The sequence below is a fragment of the Zootoca vivipara genome, chromosome 3, assembly GCF_963506605.1.
Source record: "Zootoca vivipara chromosome 3, rZooViv1.1, whole genome shotgun sequence".
NCBI lineage: Eukaryota > Metazoa > Chordata > Lepidosauria > Squamata > Lacertidae > Zootoca > Zootoca vivipara.
In genome coordinates this window covers 40,282,449-40,299,233 of record NC_083278.1, presented here as the reverse complement: position 1 = coordinate 40,299,233, position 16,785 = coordinate 40,282,449, and the positions used below count along the sequence as shown (strand labels likewise).

At 46.4% G+C, this 16,785-nt stretch overlaps 1 protein-coding gene across 4 annotated transcripts; it reads left to right on the top strand.

Moving 5' to 3' along the window:
- The first annotated feature begins 910 nt into the window (after positions 1 to 910).
- On the top strand, positions 911 to 16,679 carry GJB7 (gap junction protein beta 7). Of its 4 annotated transcripts, none has more exons than XM_060272580.1 (3): positions 911 to 1,055; positions 14,989 to 15,235; positions 15,449 to 16,677. In XM_060272580.1, exons 1-3 carry the CDS (start codon positions 1,000 to 1,002, stop codon positions 15,809 to 15,811), a joined length of 666 nt encoding a protein of 221 aa, XP_060128563.1. In that variant the 5' UTR covers positions 911 to 999; the 3' UTR covers positions 15,812 to 16,677. The 4 variants fall into 4 exon arrangements, with proteins under 4 accessions (XP_060128563.1, XP_060128560.1, XP_060128562.1 ...); XM_060272579.1 differs by having other exon boundaries at positions 913 to 1,055; positions 14,989 to 15,598; positions 16,115 to 16,662; XM_060272578.1 differs by adding an exon at positions 3,691 to 3,728 and having other exon boundaries at positions 925 to 1,055; positions 14,989 to 16,679.
- The last annotated feature ends 106 nt before the right edge of the window (positions 16,680 to 16,785 follow it).

Here is a 16,785-nt window from a genome sequence, read left to right as displayed (position 1 = left end):
TGACAATAACTTAAGCATAGAGAAGAAAAACTCAGATCCTAAACCTCTGCTGCCTTGTGGGGAATCTTCAGGAGAAGATAAAGCTAACGAGTAAAACCTACACAGAACCAGAGTGCAGTCCCTGAGACAACTGGATGGCACCTTGTGTGCCTCCTTCTGGCAAAGCTGGTGCCAAACATATGCTCTGCTTCCCTTTGGACCACATTGTTGTCTGGCATCCCAGGACCTCCACACACATTGCCCAGGCTTGCGCCCCGGAGAGGCCACTTTGGTGTTGCTAACAGTTTGACTTCAGAGGCACACTCCATTCTCTCTCTCTCTCTCTCTCTCGACACACGAATGGCAGCAACAACAGGTTAGGGTATATCTTAGTAGTATTGGGATCCCACCATTCCTCCAATGGACTCAGAGCAGTTTTCTCCTGTGTCACAGTGTCTTAATGGGTAGGAATGTGTGCCTAGCCCATAGTCACCAAGTGAGCTTTGTTGCTGACACAAGGACATTAGAGACTGCCCTTCCATCAAGTCAGGCCACTAGCTCAGCACTGGCCATGCTGACTGGCTGTGGTTCTCCAGGATTTCAGCCAGCGGACACCTAAAGACACCAGAGATTGAACCTGGTACCTTGTGCATGCTCTGCCCCTGAACTATTGCCCTGCCCCAGGTCTAATACACAATCCACTATACCATGCTGTCTGGTGAGAATTTCCAAATTATACATCCGTCTTAGAAATCTGAATGTACTATACTGTGTGTGTGTGTGTGTGTGTGTGTGTGTGTGTGTGTGTACAGCACAGCAGCAATATATGGCTTAAAGCATTTGTTCTTAGTTTCTATTTACCCTGATACTCCTCTAGACACCCTCATTTGAATAGTATGCCTGGACAAATGATCAGGTTACACCTGTTTAGGTTACACTGCCTAGGAAACCATCATACTCCATTTTCAACACTTGACGCTGTAAAACTCCGTTTCTGGGAAAGCAAATGATTAATTTTTAATGGTACCAGAAACCTGCTGCGTGCTTTTTTTGACAACCATCTGCTGCTCTGCAAGGTAAGTCTGTTTTCCACTTATGATAAAAGTGTGCATATATGTGTGTTCTTTTTAAACAGGATGGAGGTATAACAGCTTTTAAAAATCTTAAGTGCAGCATCAGCAGCAACAAAATACAGCCGAGCAAAAGTGTTTTGTTCAAAAATGTACAAATGCTCATGGAATATGAGCCGGGGGGGGGGGGGCTGGCCGTGGAAGTGGGTGGATGTTTTGCCATCATAAGTAGCAAGAAGAACTGTCGTTCTATAATGGTCAGTTGCGAAGGACTTAAAGCTTGGGTCCCGGCCCGTCTCCATTTTTTACTGTGCTGGTTGTTAAAAAGTGTTAGCGTTTGTAAAGATGACCACTTGCTTGTCGATTACTCTGGGGACTCTCTTTACACTCTGTTAACTCTCACCAAAAGAAAAAAAATACCAGTATTTCCAATCCAACTAACCAGAAAATATGATGAGAAATAGGATTGAATTACAGTAGTAGATGTAGAATGTGCAGGACATCTACTTGCAGCATTGCTATATGTACCTTTGTCATCCATGAAAATCTTTCAATAAAAACATTTTTTAAAAAAGTATAAAGAGACAAAGTGAGAATTAAAAAGGATAATCCTGTATTGCAGGAGAAAATTTAATAGGGGCCATGTCACTTAGAATTACAACTGCACCACCACCAACCTTACCTAGGGCGGGTCATACCCTGCCTTAGGTCACCATGTCAGCTTTTTAAAAAAAGGAGGATGAGAAGGAAGCGAAAGAGAAATAATGCAAACGTAAAACTAAGGCAATAGGAGGACAGATCTAGAAAGGAATACCGGTAGGTAAGAATTAGCCTTCGCCAACCTGGTGTCTGACTAGCACTGGAGGTTGTGGCACCAAATCCTCTGGAGGGCACCAGGTTGGCAAAGGATGCCTAAGATGAAGAGTCTGATGTGAATCCTCTGTTGAAGGCTGCTGTGAAATGCCCTCCCCCCGAGTATGGGAAGGATGGAGGCCATTGCAATGTGGGGTAGAGCTTTTGTGCCTTTGATAATGATTTAGGAGGGAACATGGTAGAAAGATAAGCTGTTCCTGCATTGTGGTAGGAGAACTTGTATCTGCTGGGGTTCTCTTGATGATGAACCTACTGAAGACACAGTAAACCTGTCCAAGGGGATAGTTTCCTTAAGCAGGGGTGCCCAAATGTTTATCAAAGAGGGCCAGATTTGATGAAGTGAACATGCGTGAGGGCCGACCAAAGTTGTTGACCTTCTTTTAGGATTGAAGCTGTTGAGCTCTTTTTTTCCTTTTTTTTTTACAATCTTACCCCAAAGTTGTTGAAAAGTTTAGGATTTTACCCCAGGAGATAAACTGCCACAGGGGCCAGATTAAACTGACCGGTGAGCCGGATTAGGCCCCCGAAATGGATTTTGGACATGCCTGCCTTAAAGCAAACGGGACTTCACAATGTACATGATCGTTAAAGGCCATTATAAAATATAAAGACAATTAGTTCCTGACAAGACATTGCGCTGAACAGCTTATTAAGTGGAAATTAAAAATAAAATTAAAAAATAGCTTAATAAGCTAAATTCACATAGGTAGTCGTGTTGGTCTGACGTAGTCGAAATAAAAATAAAAAAATAAAATAATTGTCCAGTAGCACTTTATTGACCAACTAAGTTTGTTCTGGTATGAGTTTTCGTGTGCATGCACACCTCTTTCAGATGCACACAAAAGCTTACACCAGAACAAACTTAGTTGGTCTATATAAGGTGCTACTGGACAATTTTTTTTTTTATTTCGACTACGTCAGACCAACACAACTACCTATGTGAATTTAGCTTATTAAGTGGTTCTTGTGGCTTCTCCTAAATATTAGCATTAAGTACTAGCAGGATAATAATAATAATAATAATAATTTATTATTTATACCCCGCCCATCTGGCCGGGTTCCCCCAGCCACTCTGGGCGGCTTCCAAAAAAACAAATTCTAAAATACAGAAATCCATCAAACATTAAAAGCTTCCCTAAACAGGGCTGCCTTGAGATGCCTTCTAAAGGTCTGGTAATTGTTCTCTTTGACCTCTAGTGGGAGGGCATTCCACAGGGTGGGTGCCACTACCGAGAAGGCCCTCTGCCTGGTTCCCTGTAACTTGGCTTCTCGTAATGAGGGAACCGCCAGAAGGCCCTCGGAGCTGGACCTCAGTGTCCGGGCAGAACGATGGGGGTGGAGACGCTCCTTCAGGTATACCGGACCGAGGCCGTTTAGGGCTTTAAAGGTCAACACCAACACTTTGAATTGTGCTCGGAAATGTACGGATGGAGTTTCACAACTGATAATTATGAAAAGATTGATGTTAAGGTAATAACATACAGTATATGAAAGTGTTCGATGTTTAGGTTCTCTCCCGTGTATACATTTAAAGCGCATCGCTTCCCCCCAAGGAATCCCGAGAACTGTAGTTCACCCCTCAAATAACTAGAATTTCAAGCACTCTTAAACTACATTTCCCAGGATTCTTTGGGGGGAGCTATGCCCTTTCAATGTGCTGTAGGTATGTGGGGTTTATACAGAGGGGGGAGGAAAGGGCAAAAGAGGGGTAGGCAGAAAAGGCTGGATCTCTCTCCGTGTTACATAGCAGTGTTTTTAAAATTTTTAGGAGGAAGGGAAGGCTAATCTGCAGAATTCTACCATACGGTAATACCTGATCTTACAAGTTACTTTGCTCATAGAAGAACTCAGCATTGGTCTGTATGTCCTTAACCCTAATGAGGGTATTGTATATCCCCCGTGGCACACATGCCTCACCTTTTCACCGCCAGGCTAGACAAGCACAGATGCAGCAGCCACTCCCTTGCTTGCAATGTTGCTGTGCTGAGAAAGGAAAGACCCACTGGGTGCCCCAATCTCATACACGCCCCTGGAATGTGACCAGTGTTCTTTGCAAACATGATCACCTGTAAAGAGTAAAGCAGTCTCCGGAGCCTCCATCAAATGACATGTCTACTTACACTTGTTCATTTGATGGGAGCGGCAGCTGCTGTGGAAAACAACAACAACAACAAAACAACAACAACCACCACCACCACTACCGCAACCACAATAATAATATATTTATACCCCGCCCTCCCTGGCCAGGGCCGGGCTCAGGGCGGCTAACACCAAATATAAATTAAATGAAACATAATAGGGGAAAAACCAGTTAATTAAAATACAGCTTAAAAATGCAGCCTCATTTTAGTAGTTTAACTCCATGTTATAATAATAATAATAATAATAATAATAATAATAATAATAATAATAATAATAATTTATTATTTATACCCCGCCCATCTGGCCGGGTTCCCCCAGCCACTCTGGGCGGCTTCCAACAAAACAGAAATTCTAAAATACAGAAATCCATCAAACATTAAAATACAGAAATCCATTAAACATTAAAAGCTTCCCTAAACAGGGCTGCCTTGAGATGCCTTCTAAAGGTCTGGTAATTGTTGTTCTCTTTGACCTCTAGTGGGAGGGCATTCCACAGGGTGGGTGCCACTACCGAGAAGGCCCTCTGCCTGGTTCCCTGTAACTTGGCTTCTCGTAGTGAGGGAACCGCCAGAAGGCCCTCGGAGCTGGACCTCAGTGTCCGGGCAGAACGATGGAGGTGGAGACGCTCCTTCAGGTATACCGGACCGAGGCCGTTTAGGGCTTTAAAGGTCAACACCAACACTTTGAATTGTGCTCGGAAACGTACTGGGAGCCAATGTAGGTCTTTCAGGACCGGTGTTATGTGGTCTCGGCGGCCGCTCCCAGTCACCAGTCTAGCTGCCGCATTCTGGATTAGTTGTAGTTTCCGGGTCACCTTCAAAGGTAGCCCCACGTAGAGCGCATTGCAGTAGTCCAAGCGAGAGATAACTAGAGCATGCACCACTCTGGAGAGACAGTCAGTGGGCAGGTAGGGACTTAGCCTGCGTACCAGATGGAGCTGATAAACAGCTGCCCTGGACACAGAGTTGACCTGTGCCTCCATGGACAGCTGTGAGTCTAAAATGACTCCCAGGCTGCGCACCTGGTCTTTCAGGGGCACAGTTACCCCATTCAGGACCAGGGAGTCCTCCACACCCGCCCGCCTCCTGTCCCCCACAAACAGTACTTCTGTCTTGTCAGGGTTCAATCTCAATCTGTTAGCCGCCATCCATCCTCCAACCGCCTCCAAGCACTCACACAGGACCTTCACCGCCTTCACTGGTTCTGATTTAAAAGAGAGGTAGAGCTGGGTATCATCAGCATACTGATGGACACCCAGCCCAAACCCCCTGATGATCTCTCCCAGCGGCTGCATATAGATGTTAAAAAGCATGGGGGAGAGGACAGAACCCTGAGGCACACCACAAGTGAGAGCCCAGGGATCTGAACACTCATCCCCCACCACCACTTTCTGAACACGGCCCAGGAGGAAGGAGCGGAACCACTGCATGACAGTGCCCCCAGCTCCCAAGCCCTCTAGACGGTCCAGAAGGATGTTATGGTCGATGGTGTCAAAAGCCGCTGAGAGATCCAGCAGAACAAGGAAACAGCTCTTACCTTTGTCCCTAGCCCGCCGGAGATCATCGACCAGTGCGACCAAGGCAGTTTCAGTCCCATGATGAGGCCTGAATCCTGACTGGAAGGGATCCAAATGGTCCGCTTCTTCCAGGCGTGCCTGAAGTTGTTCAGCAACCACTCGCTCAATCACCTTGCCCAAGAATGGAAGATTTGAGACTGGGCGATAGTTGGCCATATTGGCCGGATCTAAAGATGGTTTTTTAAGAAGCGGTTTAATAACCGCCTCTTTCAGCGGGTCTGGGAAGGCTCCCTCATGGAGAGAAGCATTTACCAACCCGCGAAGCCCATCGCCCAGCCCTTCCCGGCTAGCTTTTATAAGCCAGGATGGGCAAGGATCAAGGAGACAGGTGGTTGGTTTCACTCGTCGAAGCAGCCTGTCCACATCCTCGGAGGTAACAGATTGAAATTGATCCCACAAAACTTGACTAGACAGGACTCTAGCACTCCCCCGCCCCGCCCCTGCTCCCACGGTGGAGTCTACCTCTTCCCGAATCTGAGCGACTTTATCTGCAAAAAACTTTGCAAAATCATTGCAGGAGATCATGTGGCCCGTACTGGGCCCGGATGGAGCAGGTGGTTCCGCTAAATTGCGAACCACCTGGAAGAGTCTCCTGCTGCTGTTTTCTGCAGATGCGATGGAGACGGTGAAGAAGGTCCTCTTCGCCGTCGCCATTGCCACTTGGTAGGCTCGAAGTTGAGCTCTAGCCCGTGTCCGGTCTGATTCAAAATGAGTTTTCCGCCACCGGCGCTCTAGCCGTCTCAACGACTGTTTCATCGCCCTCAGCACCGGGGAAAACCACGGGGCTGTCCGGGCTCCATGCAATCTGAGAGGGCGCTTCGGAGCCAGACAGTCAATAGCGCTGGTTAACTCCGCATTCCAGCGGGCCACCAGGGAATCAGCTGAAAGGCCATCAACATGAGATAAAACATCCCCTACCACTCTCTGGAAGCCAATTGGATCCATTAAGTAGCGGGGGCGGACCATCCGAATCGGTCCCACCTCCCTGCAGAGGGGAAGGGTTGTGGAGAAGTCCAGTTGCACCAGAAAGTGATCTGACCATGGCACTTCTTTTGTTTCGCTTTTACTTAATGTCAGATCACCAACATCCATAGAGGTAAACACCAAGTCCAAGGCATGTCCGCGGCTATGAGTTGGGCCAGACTTATTCAGGGACAGCCCCATGGTGGCCATGCTTTCCACGAAGTCCCGAGCGGCACCTTGTAAGTTCGTATCAGCATGGATGTTAAAATCCCCTAAGACAACCAAGCTAGGTGTCTCCAGGAGCACATCCGACACGACCTGAAGCAGCTCGGGCAGGGAATCCTTGGTGCAGCGGGGAGGTCGGTACACCAAAAGGAATCCTGTACTGCCCCTATTGCCCAACTTCCAGAACATGCACTCAGAAAACTCAGTCTTACCAATAGGACGCCTGGTGCAAACTAATGACTTCCTAAAAATCACTGCAACCCCCCCTCCCCGCCCAGATGGCCTGGGTTGCTGTGCATAAGAGAAACCTGGTGGACAAGCAGCGCCAAGAACGGGCCCATCGGCTTCATCCAACCAGGTCTCTGTCACACATGCCAGGTCAAATCCTCCATCCACAATCAGGTCGTGAATGGCAGTGGTCTTATTCATCATCGACCTGGCATTGCACAGCAGCACCTTCAGGTCATGTGGGTATCCCTTGCTGATTCCAATATCCGTCCGGTCAGGACCAGACCCGGAGGCAGGGATAGTCCTCAGACAACGACTAAGTCTGCCTCCTCGGTAATGACATGGTCTGGTCTTAGCGTAACTCCTCCTCCTACCCATGACCACTGAGATCGGTTGTCCCAGTGCATCACCCCCTGTGGAATCTGCCCCAGCCATTTTGCTTGCTGGGACCCCCTCCCGGGCAGCCCTGACCCCTCCCCTTAAAAACAAAATAAAACCTCTGTAAAAAACAGCAAAGAACAGAGCAAAAGAAAAACACAAAAAACACAATAAAACAATAAAACCAAAAACAATAAAAATTACAAATACACTAAAATTTAACAGATTCCCACACCCAACTAAAAATCCCTCCCTAAAACCTATGTAAATCAAAAAATACAGTAAAACAATACAAAGACAGAAAATTACAAACTAAAATTGGCCCCTCCCCTTAAAATCAAATTTAAAACCAATACAGAAAACAAACTAATACAATAAAACAATACAAACAAAGACAGAAAATTACAAACTAAAATTAACCCCTCCCCTTAAAATCGAATTTAAAACCAATACAGAAAACAAACTAACAAACTAAACGATAAACAACAAAAACCAAAAACAATAAAAGTTACAAACACATCAGAATTACAAGCCCCAGGTGGAAGTGGGCTTCAGGGGGAGCAGTCCTCCCAAACACTCCCTGGCAGAGCAGCAGCAGCAGCAATGTTCCAGGCCTCCCAGGAGCCTTAAAAGCTGTGGTGGAGTGGGGGACCCGCCCCAAGCCCAAGGTGGAAGTGGGCTTCAGGGGGAGCAGTCCTTCCAGTACTCACAGCAGCAGTGATGTTCCAGGCCTCCCAGGAGCCTCAAAAGCTGTGGAGGAGTGGGGGACCCGCCCCAAGCCCCAGGTGGAAGTGGGCTTCAGGGGGAGCAGTCCTCCCAAACACTCCCTGGCAGAGCAGCAGCAGCAGCAATGTTCCAGGCCTCCCAGGAGCCTTAAAAGCTGTGGTGGGGTGGGGGACCCGCCCCAAGCCCAAGGTGGAAGTGGGCTTCAGGGGGAGCAGTCCTTCCAGTACTCACAGCAGCAGTGATGTTCCAGGCCTCCCAGGAGCCTCAAAAGCTGTGGAGGAGTGGGGGACCCGCCCCAAGCCCCAGGTGGACCATGTTACCTGTCAATGTTTCCCCATTTTGGTGGACAGTGCTGTTTTTGATTCACAGTTCCATAGATCTAAGGAATCAATGGCTACCAGCCAAGATAGCAATGTTCTCGTGCCACTGTATGCTTCCGAAGGGTATATGGGGTGTTAGGGGAGGGGTAGTACCTCTGGTGGGGGACATGTTTGTGCTCCTCCTGGGGTAGTTTGTCCACCTTTGATCCCCCTACCTTGCACTCTGCTCTCAGCCATGGCTCCTAGAAGCTGTCAGCTGTGACAGCGGCCACACCCTAGGAACGGCTTTGACTGGCTGGCTAAACCAGATGAGGGTAGTCGATGGGTTGTGGAGAAAGATCATGATAAAAACCTAACAAATAAAGCAATGATAAAGAAATGATCTTCTACAGAAAAGTATGCAGGGAAGTGATGCAGTCTATGGCTGTGTACACGCTAACCCATTTGTAGCATAGCATTAAAAATCCCCCCGCCCAATTTGCAATTGTTCACGCCAGGGCCGTCTTAAGCATATCCGGCGCTGTGGTGCAAAGATCCCTCTGGCAGCCCCCCCCCTTTTCCCAGAGTTGCCTATTTTTTTAAAGGGAGGACGGTGCTGCCGGCGACGTGCCCAGCTTTGCCGGGGCTGGAGGAGGCGGGCAGCAGCTGGAGGGCAGCTCCTCCAGTGGGGAAGAGGTGAAGGCTGGACGTGGCAGCTCCCGGCTCAGCTAGCCACTTCGTGCTGTGGTGGCCATGGCAGGTGGAGGCTCTGGGCGTGGCGCATGGTGGGGGTGGGCGAGGGCGGCGAGCTGATGCCGGGAGGCGCCGCGTCCAGCTTCCGCCTCTTCCCTGGCTCCCTCCAGAACTTGGTGCCCTGGCGCTGTAAGACGCCCCTGGTTCACGCTCCTCCTCAACAGGCTACTAGATCCTGCTGTCCACAAGTGTGGTTGTGGTTACCTGATACACATTTGAAAACCCTCCCCTTGATTAGGTTATCCATGCCTTTCCCACTCTGCACATGCCCCAGCTATATAAAGAAGGCACATGATGACTGCAATCTTGGCATACCCACCACGACATTGGACAGGTGTGGATTCACACATACACACCAATTGCGGGGACTGCCTACATCCGTTTTCAAATGGGCGCACTATGGGGTAATGCAGAATCAACCTGCAATGAACTTTTGGGAAAGGATAGTGCAGTTGGTAGAGCACATAACTCTTAATCTTAGGCTTGTGGGTTCCAGCCCCACACTGGGCACAAAAGATTCCTGCATTGCAGGGGGTTGGACTAGATGACCCTCATAGTCGCTTCCAGTTTTATGGTTCTATGAACCCACTTTTCGGGAGCAAAAAAACCATACGATATATATCTAGATTGTGTGTGGACTGTGTAGAATAAACAACTACTCAATCGCTTTTGAATCTAGAATCAAGTGTCACGTGTACACAGCCTATATTGCCTTCCATGAACAGGCTACTTTGGATGCAAGCTGGTAGTTTATTAAAAATGTGCAAACCTTGCAGCTGATTGAAATAAGTCATGCATTGACCTGCTCCTCTTCTTCATTGGATTCCCCCCCACCCCACCATGAGATTTCTTTAAAAAATGGGGGGGGGCTGTATTCACGGATGTATTCCATAGGGGAGGCTAATCTTTGGCCCTCCAGATGTTGCTGAACATCCTTCATCCGTGTCTTTTGCCCATGCTGACTGGGTCTGATGGGACTTGCAGGTCAACAGCACCTGCAGGACCACAAGTTAGCCACTCCTACCCTATTGCTTTCCACCAGCAGCCTGCTCATTTCTCTTAGCGGAAGGCACACCTAGCTATTTCACTGTGCATGTGCGCTGGGGTCAGTATCTCCTCCAGTGTCCTTATCTAAAGGTTCTTCCTCAGTCCTTATGAGTAGCTTTCACGACCCTGGGGAGCTAAAGTTGGCAGAAGTCAGGCGGCAGGGTTAAAACAATGGAGTGCATGTGATGTCTTGTGAATCGTTGTTAGAATTTTGGCCAATCGCTTTCATAGAATCCTCCTTTTCTTTTTTAAGTATCCACAGCCTAGAGAGTCTATAAAATCATAGAATTGTAGAGTTTGAAGGGACCCTGAGGGTCATCCAGTCCAACCCCCTGCAATGCAGGAATAGGCAGCTGTCCCATACGGGAATCGAACCTGCAACCTTGGCATTATCAGCACCACACTCTTAACCAACTGAGCTATCCAGGCAGGCATGACAATGGATAATTAAAATTCAGCTTAAGGAGTAACTAGAAGATAAATGGTTCCTTGACTTTATTAAGTTCTTTGGATCTGCCTGGCTGGCTATATATCCAGGCTCCATCTGTGGTTTTAGGTTTAATTGATTATAAATAAGATTTAGAAAGTTTCCACACCACTGATGCAAAGGGCCTCCGTGTGTGATGGGCTTTATGTATCCTGCCATGATGCGCTCTCTCCTTGTATCTGTTTCCCCCTTATTATTTGCAGCAATCTGTTCTGAATCAAGGCCTCGACTCCACAGTACATGACTTGACAGGTGTTATAGTAGAATAGATGCTGCTCTGGGGCCTTTTAGTGTGATACAGCAAGAGAAAGTACTACAGATTAATGATAAAGTGAGAGAACAGTGCCACCTGTCAGCAAAACTGTGGAACTGAAAGTTGGTCTACTAGGCTGACCATACACAGCAAGGATGGGAGAATCATAGAATTGTAGAGTCGGAAGGGACCCAGAGGATCATTTGTCCCCTCATGTAATGCTAGGAGCTGTAGGCTAGAACCTGTGAGCCATTTCACTTGCTAATATTTTTGGGAGTCTGATATGGAAAGGAGTTTCTTGCTACGAGAAAACATGGAAAATGATATGAAAGCATATCCTCCTTAATGAGGAGCATTAACATGGAGTTCAACGTCACCAGCAGAATGGATTACAAAAAGTTACAAATCCTCACATAATGAGGCCTACAATAGGGTCAAGCTCAGGAAACGGGGTGAGTGACCCCTCCCCCCTGTTTCAAAGCTTGAAAAGGGCAAGCGTACCCAGGGAAAGGATTTTGAGCCTTTTGTAATGTTCCTTATTTCTGCCATAGTGCCTTGTTAGAAAGCCATATTCTCGGTGTCTTTTACTTGTTGCTGAAGTTAGCAATGTATTTGAGCTGTGTTTTCAGTATGCCATCTGTTAGACGGAATGTTCTATGCACCAAGGCCACAAGACCAGATAGGATGTTTATACAGCAGAAGGTCAGGATTTGATGCTAAGGAAGTGCTTTATATGGGTATGCTATAGAAACGCTAAGTTTTTCTTAGAAGAGGAAGAAGTAGCCTTATAAGGACATACGGAAGCTCATTGTGTCCATGCTTTATTGGTTTACATTTGTAATGCCAAATGTTGTCTGGAAAAGGTATATAAACCCAGAGCACTGATGCTCGGGGGCTCAGCTTTTTTAAGGAAGTATCCTCTGAGTTACTGCTTGCCGTCAGCAAACAATAAATTACTTTACTTTTCTCTATTGCTGCGTGGTGAAGTTTCCTTCAGCCTGGGGGTCCCATTCTGGGCTGCTACAGTAGATTAATGAATAGTAAATAATAGTAAAATAAAAAAATTCCTTCAGTAGCACCTTAAAGACCAACTAAGTTTTTATTTTGGTATGAGCTTTCGTGTGCATGCACACTTCTTCAGAACACTTCTGCATGCACACGAAAGCTCATACCAAAATAAAAACTTAGTTGGTCTTTAAGGTGCTACTGAAGGAATTTTTTTATTTTACTTCGATCCAGACCAACACGGCTACCTACCTGTAACTAGTAAATAATATGTCATCATCAAGCAATTCTGTAGACACTTAATGATGCTACCAAATGCCTATTTCATTTACTTAGCCAGTTTTATATACCGTTTCATCGAAAAGATCTCCAAGCCATGAACACAATAGTATAAAATATTATGTAAACTGAAGTACAAGGAGGCTTACAAGTACTATATGTTATTACCTTAACCAGGGGTCACCAACCTTTTTCAGCTGTGGGCCAGTCCACTGTGGGCCCATGTGGTGGGCCGGACTATTTTTTTTGGGGGGGGGGGAATGAACGAATTCCTATGCCCCACAAATAACTCAGAGATGTATTTTAAATAAAAGGACACATTCTACTCATGTAAAAACACTAGGCAGGCCCCACAAATAACCCAGAGATGCATTTTAAATAAAAGGACACATTCTACTCATGTAAAAACACACCGATTCCCAGAACGTCTGTGGGCCAGATTGAGGTGATTGGGCCGCATCTGGCCCATGGGCCTTAGGTTGCCTACCCCGACCTTAACCATCCCTACCAGTCTTTTCATAATTATCCCCGCTAGTACTTGTAGGGCCCCTCAGACCTGGAGCTGCCCTCTACACCACTGTAGCCTTTGACAAGTCCAACCTTTACACTGTGATTTGGCCTAAGCAAATACTTGGGGATAGGGAGTTAAGTAAGACTACTGGTTTGGAAACTAGGTAACCATACTAGTTAAAGCTAAAATGACCAAAGAAATCATGGATATGAGAAAATAATAAGAGGGCTTTATCCAGTGCTACAGCTCTGATGGCACCATGTACTTTCATGCATGCCACAGAGTTTCAGATTCCTCTTCTGTCTCCTCCAGCACCCCATGCACCCTCCAAAGTCAGTTCTTGGAAGGTTGGGGTGCCATATGGAGCAGTTTTGGCGGTGGCACAGGGGAGCAGTGAATACTGAAGTCATTGGAACTACTAACATTGGCTACAACCCCCAAATCTGAACTTGGTTTTATTCATTAAAATCATGCATGGCAAAAAGAACTTCCTCATACGTCACCAGAATGTTGGTGCAATTGCTTCTGTATTACTCCATCCCACCTCAGCCCAAGCCATGTTTAAGGCAGATCACGTGGGAGGCCCTCGGGACATGGTTACTTCCCATCTTCAGTTGTAGCTTCAGGCATTCCAAGACTGGCAAGTGACAGTGCAGGGATTGGGGAACCTGTGCCCCTCCAAAGCCAAATCCCTTCAGACCCAGTCAGCATAAGCATTGGTTAGGGATGAGATAATAGAGTCTGACCATGGCTGAAGGGCCACAGGCTCCGCATGCCTGGGACAGAGCAATGATGGAAGAGCTCCCCACACTGTTTCTGTATTGTGATAACTGGTAGGATTACATTATATATATGTTATATATATAGCACACACACACACACACACACACACACACACACACACACACACACATATTCCCACTGCGTGCACGGATGTAACACCCTTTCTCCGTAGCCGCTGAATTCCAACAAGTTTGGCCACAATGTTCCATGCCGATCAGGGAGGGATCTGGTGTAAATCCCCCCCCCAAGCACACCTTTCACACCTAAAATAATGATTGAACACACAAAAAAGTGGCACCCAAATTATATATCACTAGCAGGTCTGAAGACTCCAACAGCATCCAATAGAAAGACAGATCACACGCTGCTGCCTCCAAAGGCGCGCCACCAGATGACATCACAAAATTCCACAGCAACCAACCGAAAGCAGGCCTTTTGCAGCAACAAGGCCCAACATTGCCCAGCAGACTGAATAGGCCGCAGCAGACTAGGCCGCTTTCCAGACTAGGCCAAGTGGAGGTAGGGGCCTGCCTGGGGGGTGGGGGTGGGGGCTGAATAGGGGCAGGAATAGGTAATGGGTCAGAACAGGGTGGGTGGGTGGGGAGACACAGGGATGAAACCTGCCCTCTCCACAGTATCTCGCCTCGGCTTTGCAGACTAGGCCACCTTCCAGGCTAGGCCAAGTGGAGGTAGGGGCCTGCCTGGGTAGGGGATGGGGGGTGAATAGGTCATAGGTTGGGACAGGGTGGTCCCAATCACAGGGATGAACCGGGGGATGGGGGGAGACACAGGGATGCGCCTATGTAAACATAACACACGAAAAACAGGGGGACTCTGAAGATGAGGGGAGTCTGAAGTGGGACTCTGAGGTTCCATTTAACAGGACCTGATGGTCAGGGGCCCCTTTACCTTTACCTAAGTAATAGTAATAGTAGCATTATTACTGATTTATATCTATATATAAAAAAATGTTCCCACTGTGTGCACGGATGCAACACCCTTCCTCCGTAACCGCTGAACTGAATTCCAACAAATTTGGCCACAACATTCCATGCCCACAGCAACGCGTGGGAGGGTCAACTAGTATGTTGTATATATATTCACGTATGGGGTGATAATGAACTGTTCCCAGCACCTAAGAATACCCTTGGCACCCAAATTCCAATGGGAGGAGCTAATGAGAGGAGTTAAGGAAAGTTTTGTTATTTCCAGTTTACAGATGGAATTTAAACTCAAATCCGGCATTTGGACCCCCTGAACAACCAATTATAATCCTGAGTTATTGTATAATTGGATTGATCATCACTTTTACAATCTAACGAGTAATGTAATTTAGTTTGGATGTCCTATGTGTTGTGTAAACAAAAATAAAGTGAGGGCATTCTCATTTTGTATATTTGTTTTGTTATAGTTCCTTGTCCCTTTCCGAAGTGGAAGCAATGAGCTGGTCATTCCTCCGTGATGTCCTAAGCGGGGTGAACAAATACTCAACTGGAATCGGCAGAATCTGGTTGGCTATTGTGTTTATCTTCCGCCTCCTTGTCTACGTTGTGGCTGCAGAACAAGTCTGGAAGGATGAACAGAAGGAGTTTGAGTGTAACATTAGGCAGCCTGGCTGTGAAAATGTCTGCTTTGACTACTTTTTCCCGGTTTCCCAGGTGAGACTTTGGGCCTTACAATTGATCATGGTCTCCACCCCATCCCTTCTAGTCGTTCTCCATGTTGCCTATCGAGAAAGCAGGGAAAAGAGACACAGAAAGAAGTTGTATAAGGACCCAGGAAGCATGGATGGAGGGTTGCTATGCACCTATCTCATCAGTCTCCTTTCCAAAACAGGATTTGAACTCGGCTTCCTCTTTTTGTTTTACAAGCTGTACGGCGGATTCAACGTGCCCCGCCTTGTGAAATGTGACATGAGTCCATGTCCCAACACAGTCGATTGCTACATCTCCAAGCCCACAGAGAAGAAAGTCTTCCTGTACATTGTGGTAGTGACGTCCTCTTTGTGCATCGTCTTAAATGTAATCGAACTCACCTATTTGGTTTTCAAGTACTCCATCAAATGTTGTTTCAGGGGCTACATCGAGAAAGTTCAAGAATCCAAACGTGGAAACAAAAAGTTGAGTTCCGTGAATCACAATGGAACCACCTTATTTCAGGGCAATGATGAAGTCACTATCTTCGGTATCCAAGGAGATGGAAGAAACTTGCCCACCAGCCAACAGCAAGAATAACAGGCACACAATGTTAAATAAAATGCATTTTAATGTCTTTAGGACAGCTTGGGATTTTAATCAGCAGGCTGTGTTTTCCACACTTGCAAGTTATTTAGGTTCACCAAGTTTAAGATGCAAAACCTGACATTTCCCCTAGATGTATAAATATTGATATTTATGATAAAGAATGCTGAAAAGAACAGTAAATTCAATAGTCACTTTGAATGTTTTCGCACAACAATTCAGTTTAAAAAGACAATTTAACTGGGTGAGATCCAAGATTGTGCAAGTAGAGTAACCAGCTTTCCCCTTCTCCCCCAGGTGTTCTCCAGATCTGCTCTGGATGGTCTCCCATCTATCTGAAACAGATTTTGGAGGGGTCACATTGTATGAGCTAATGACTATTCCACTCACACATGGACAACGTAAGATTCAACCCCTCTCTCTTATTTCCAGCCCCAAAGACAAGACCTTACCCTATTAAGGTGACCTTGCCATTGGTTGGTTATAGTAACTCACTAGCCTCAATTGTGTAAGCAAGACACTCTGGTTAACATTCTCAGATCCATCCCTGTACTGACACACTGCATTTGCAACTGAAGCTTCTGGCATGTCCTTCCCTCATGTACTGCCCCGTTTTACTTACGAGATAGTGTTTAATTCTGTTTCTACTTAGTTGCTCATATGAACATTATTGTATTACTATTTTTTTTTACATGGCATTGTTATTTCTACTTATATCTCATGTCAACCACTTCATTTTTGTAAAAATAATATTAAGCAGTATGTAATAAATACTACATTAAATACCTGTCTGGAAGCACCCTAAAACTAGGTTTCTGTTTTCCTACAAAAATAAATGCAAATAAGTAAGATTGTCATCACACAGCCCCCAATGGAGGATTTTTTTATGTTTCATCACAGTCTTGGATTTGCATGAAGTTGGAGTAGCGAAAGGGAGCGAAAGGGAACCGTTGCACCACAGCAATAGC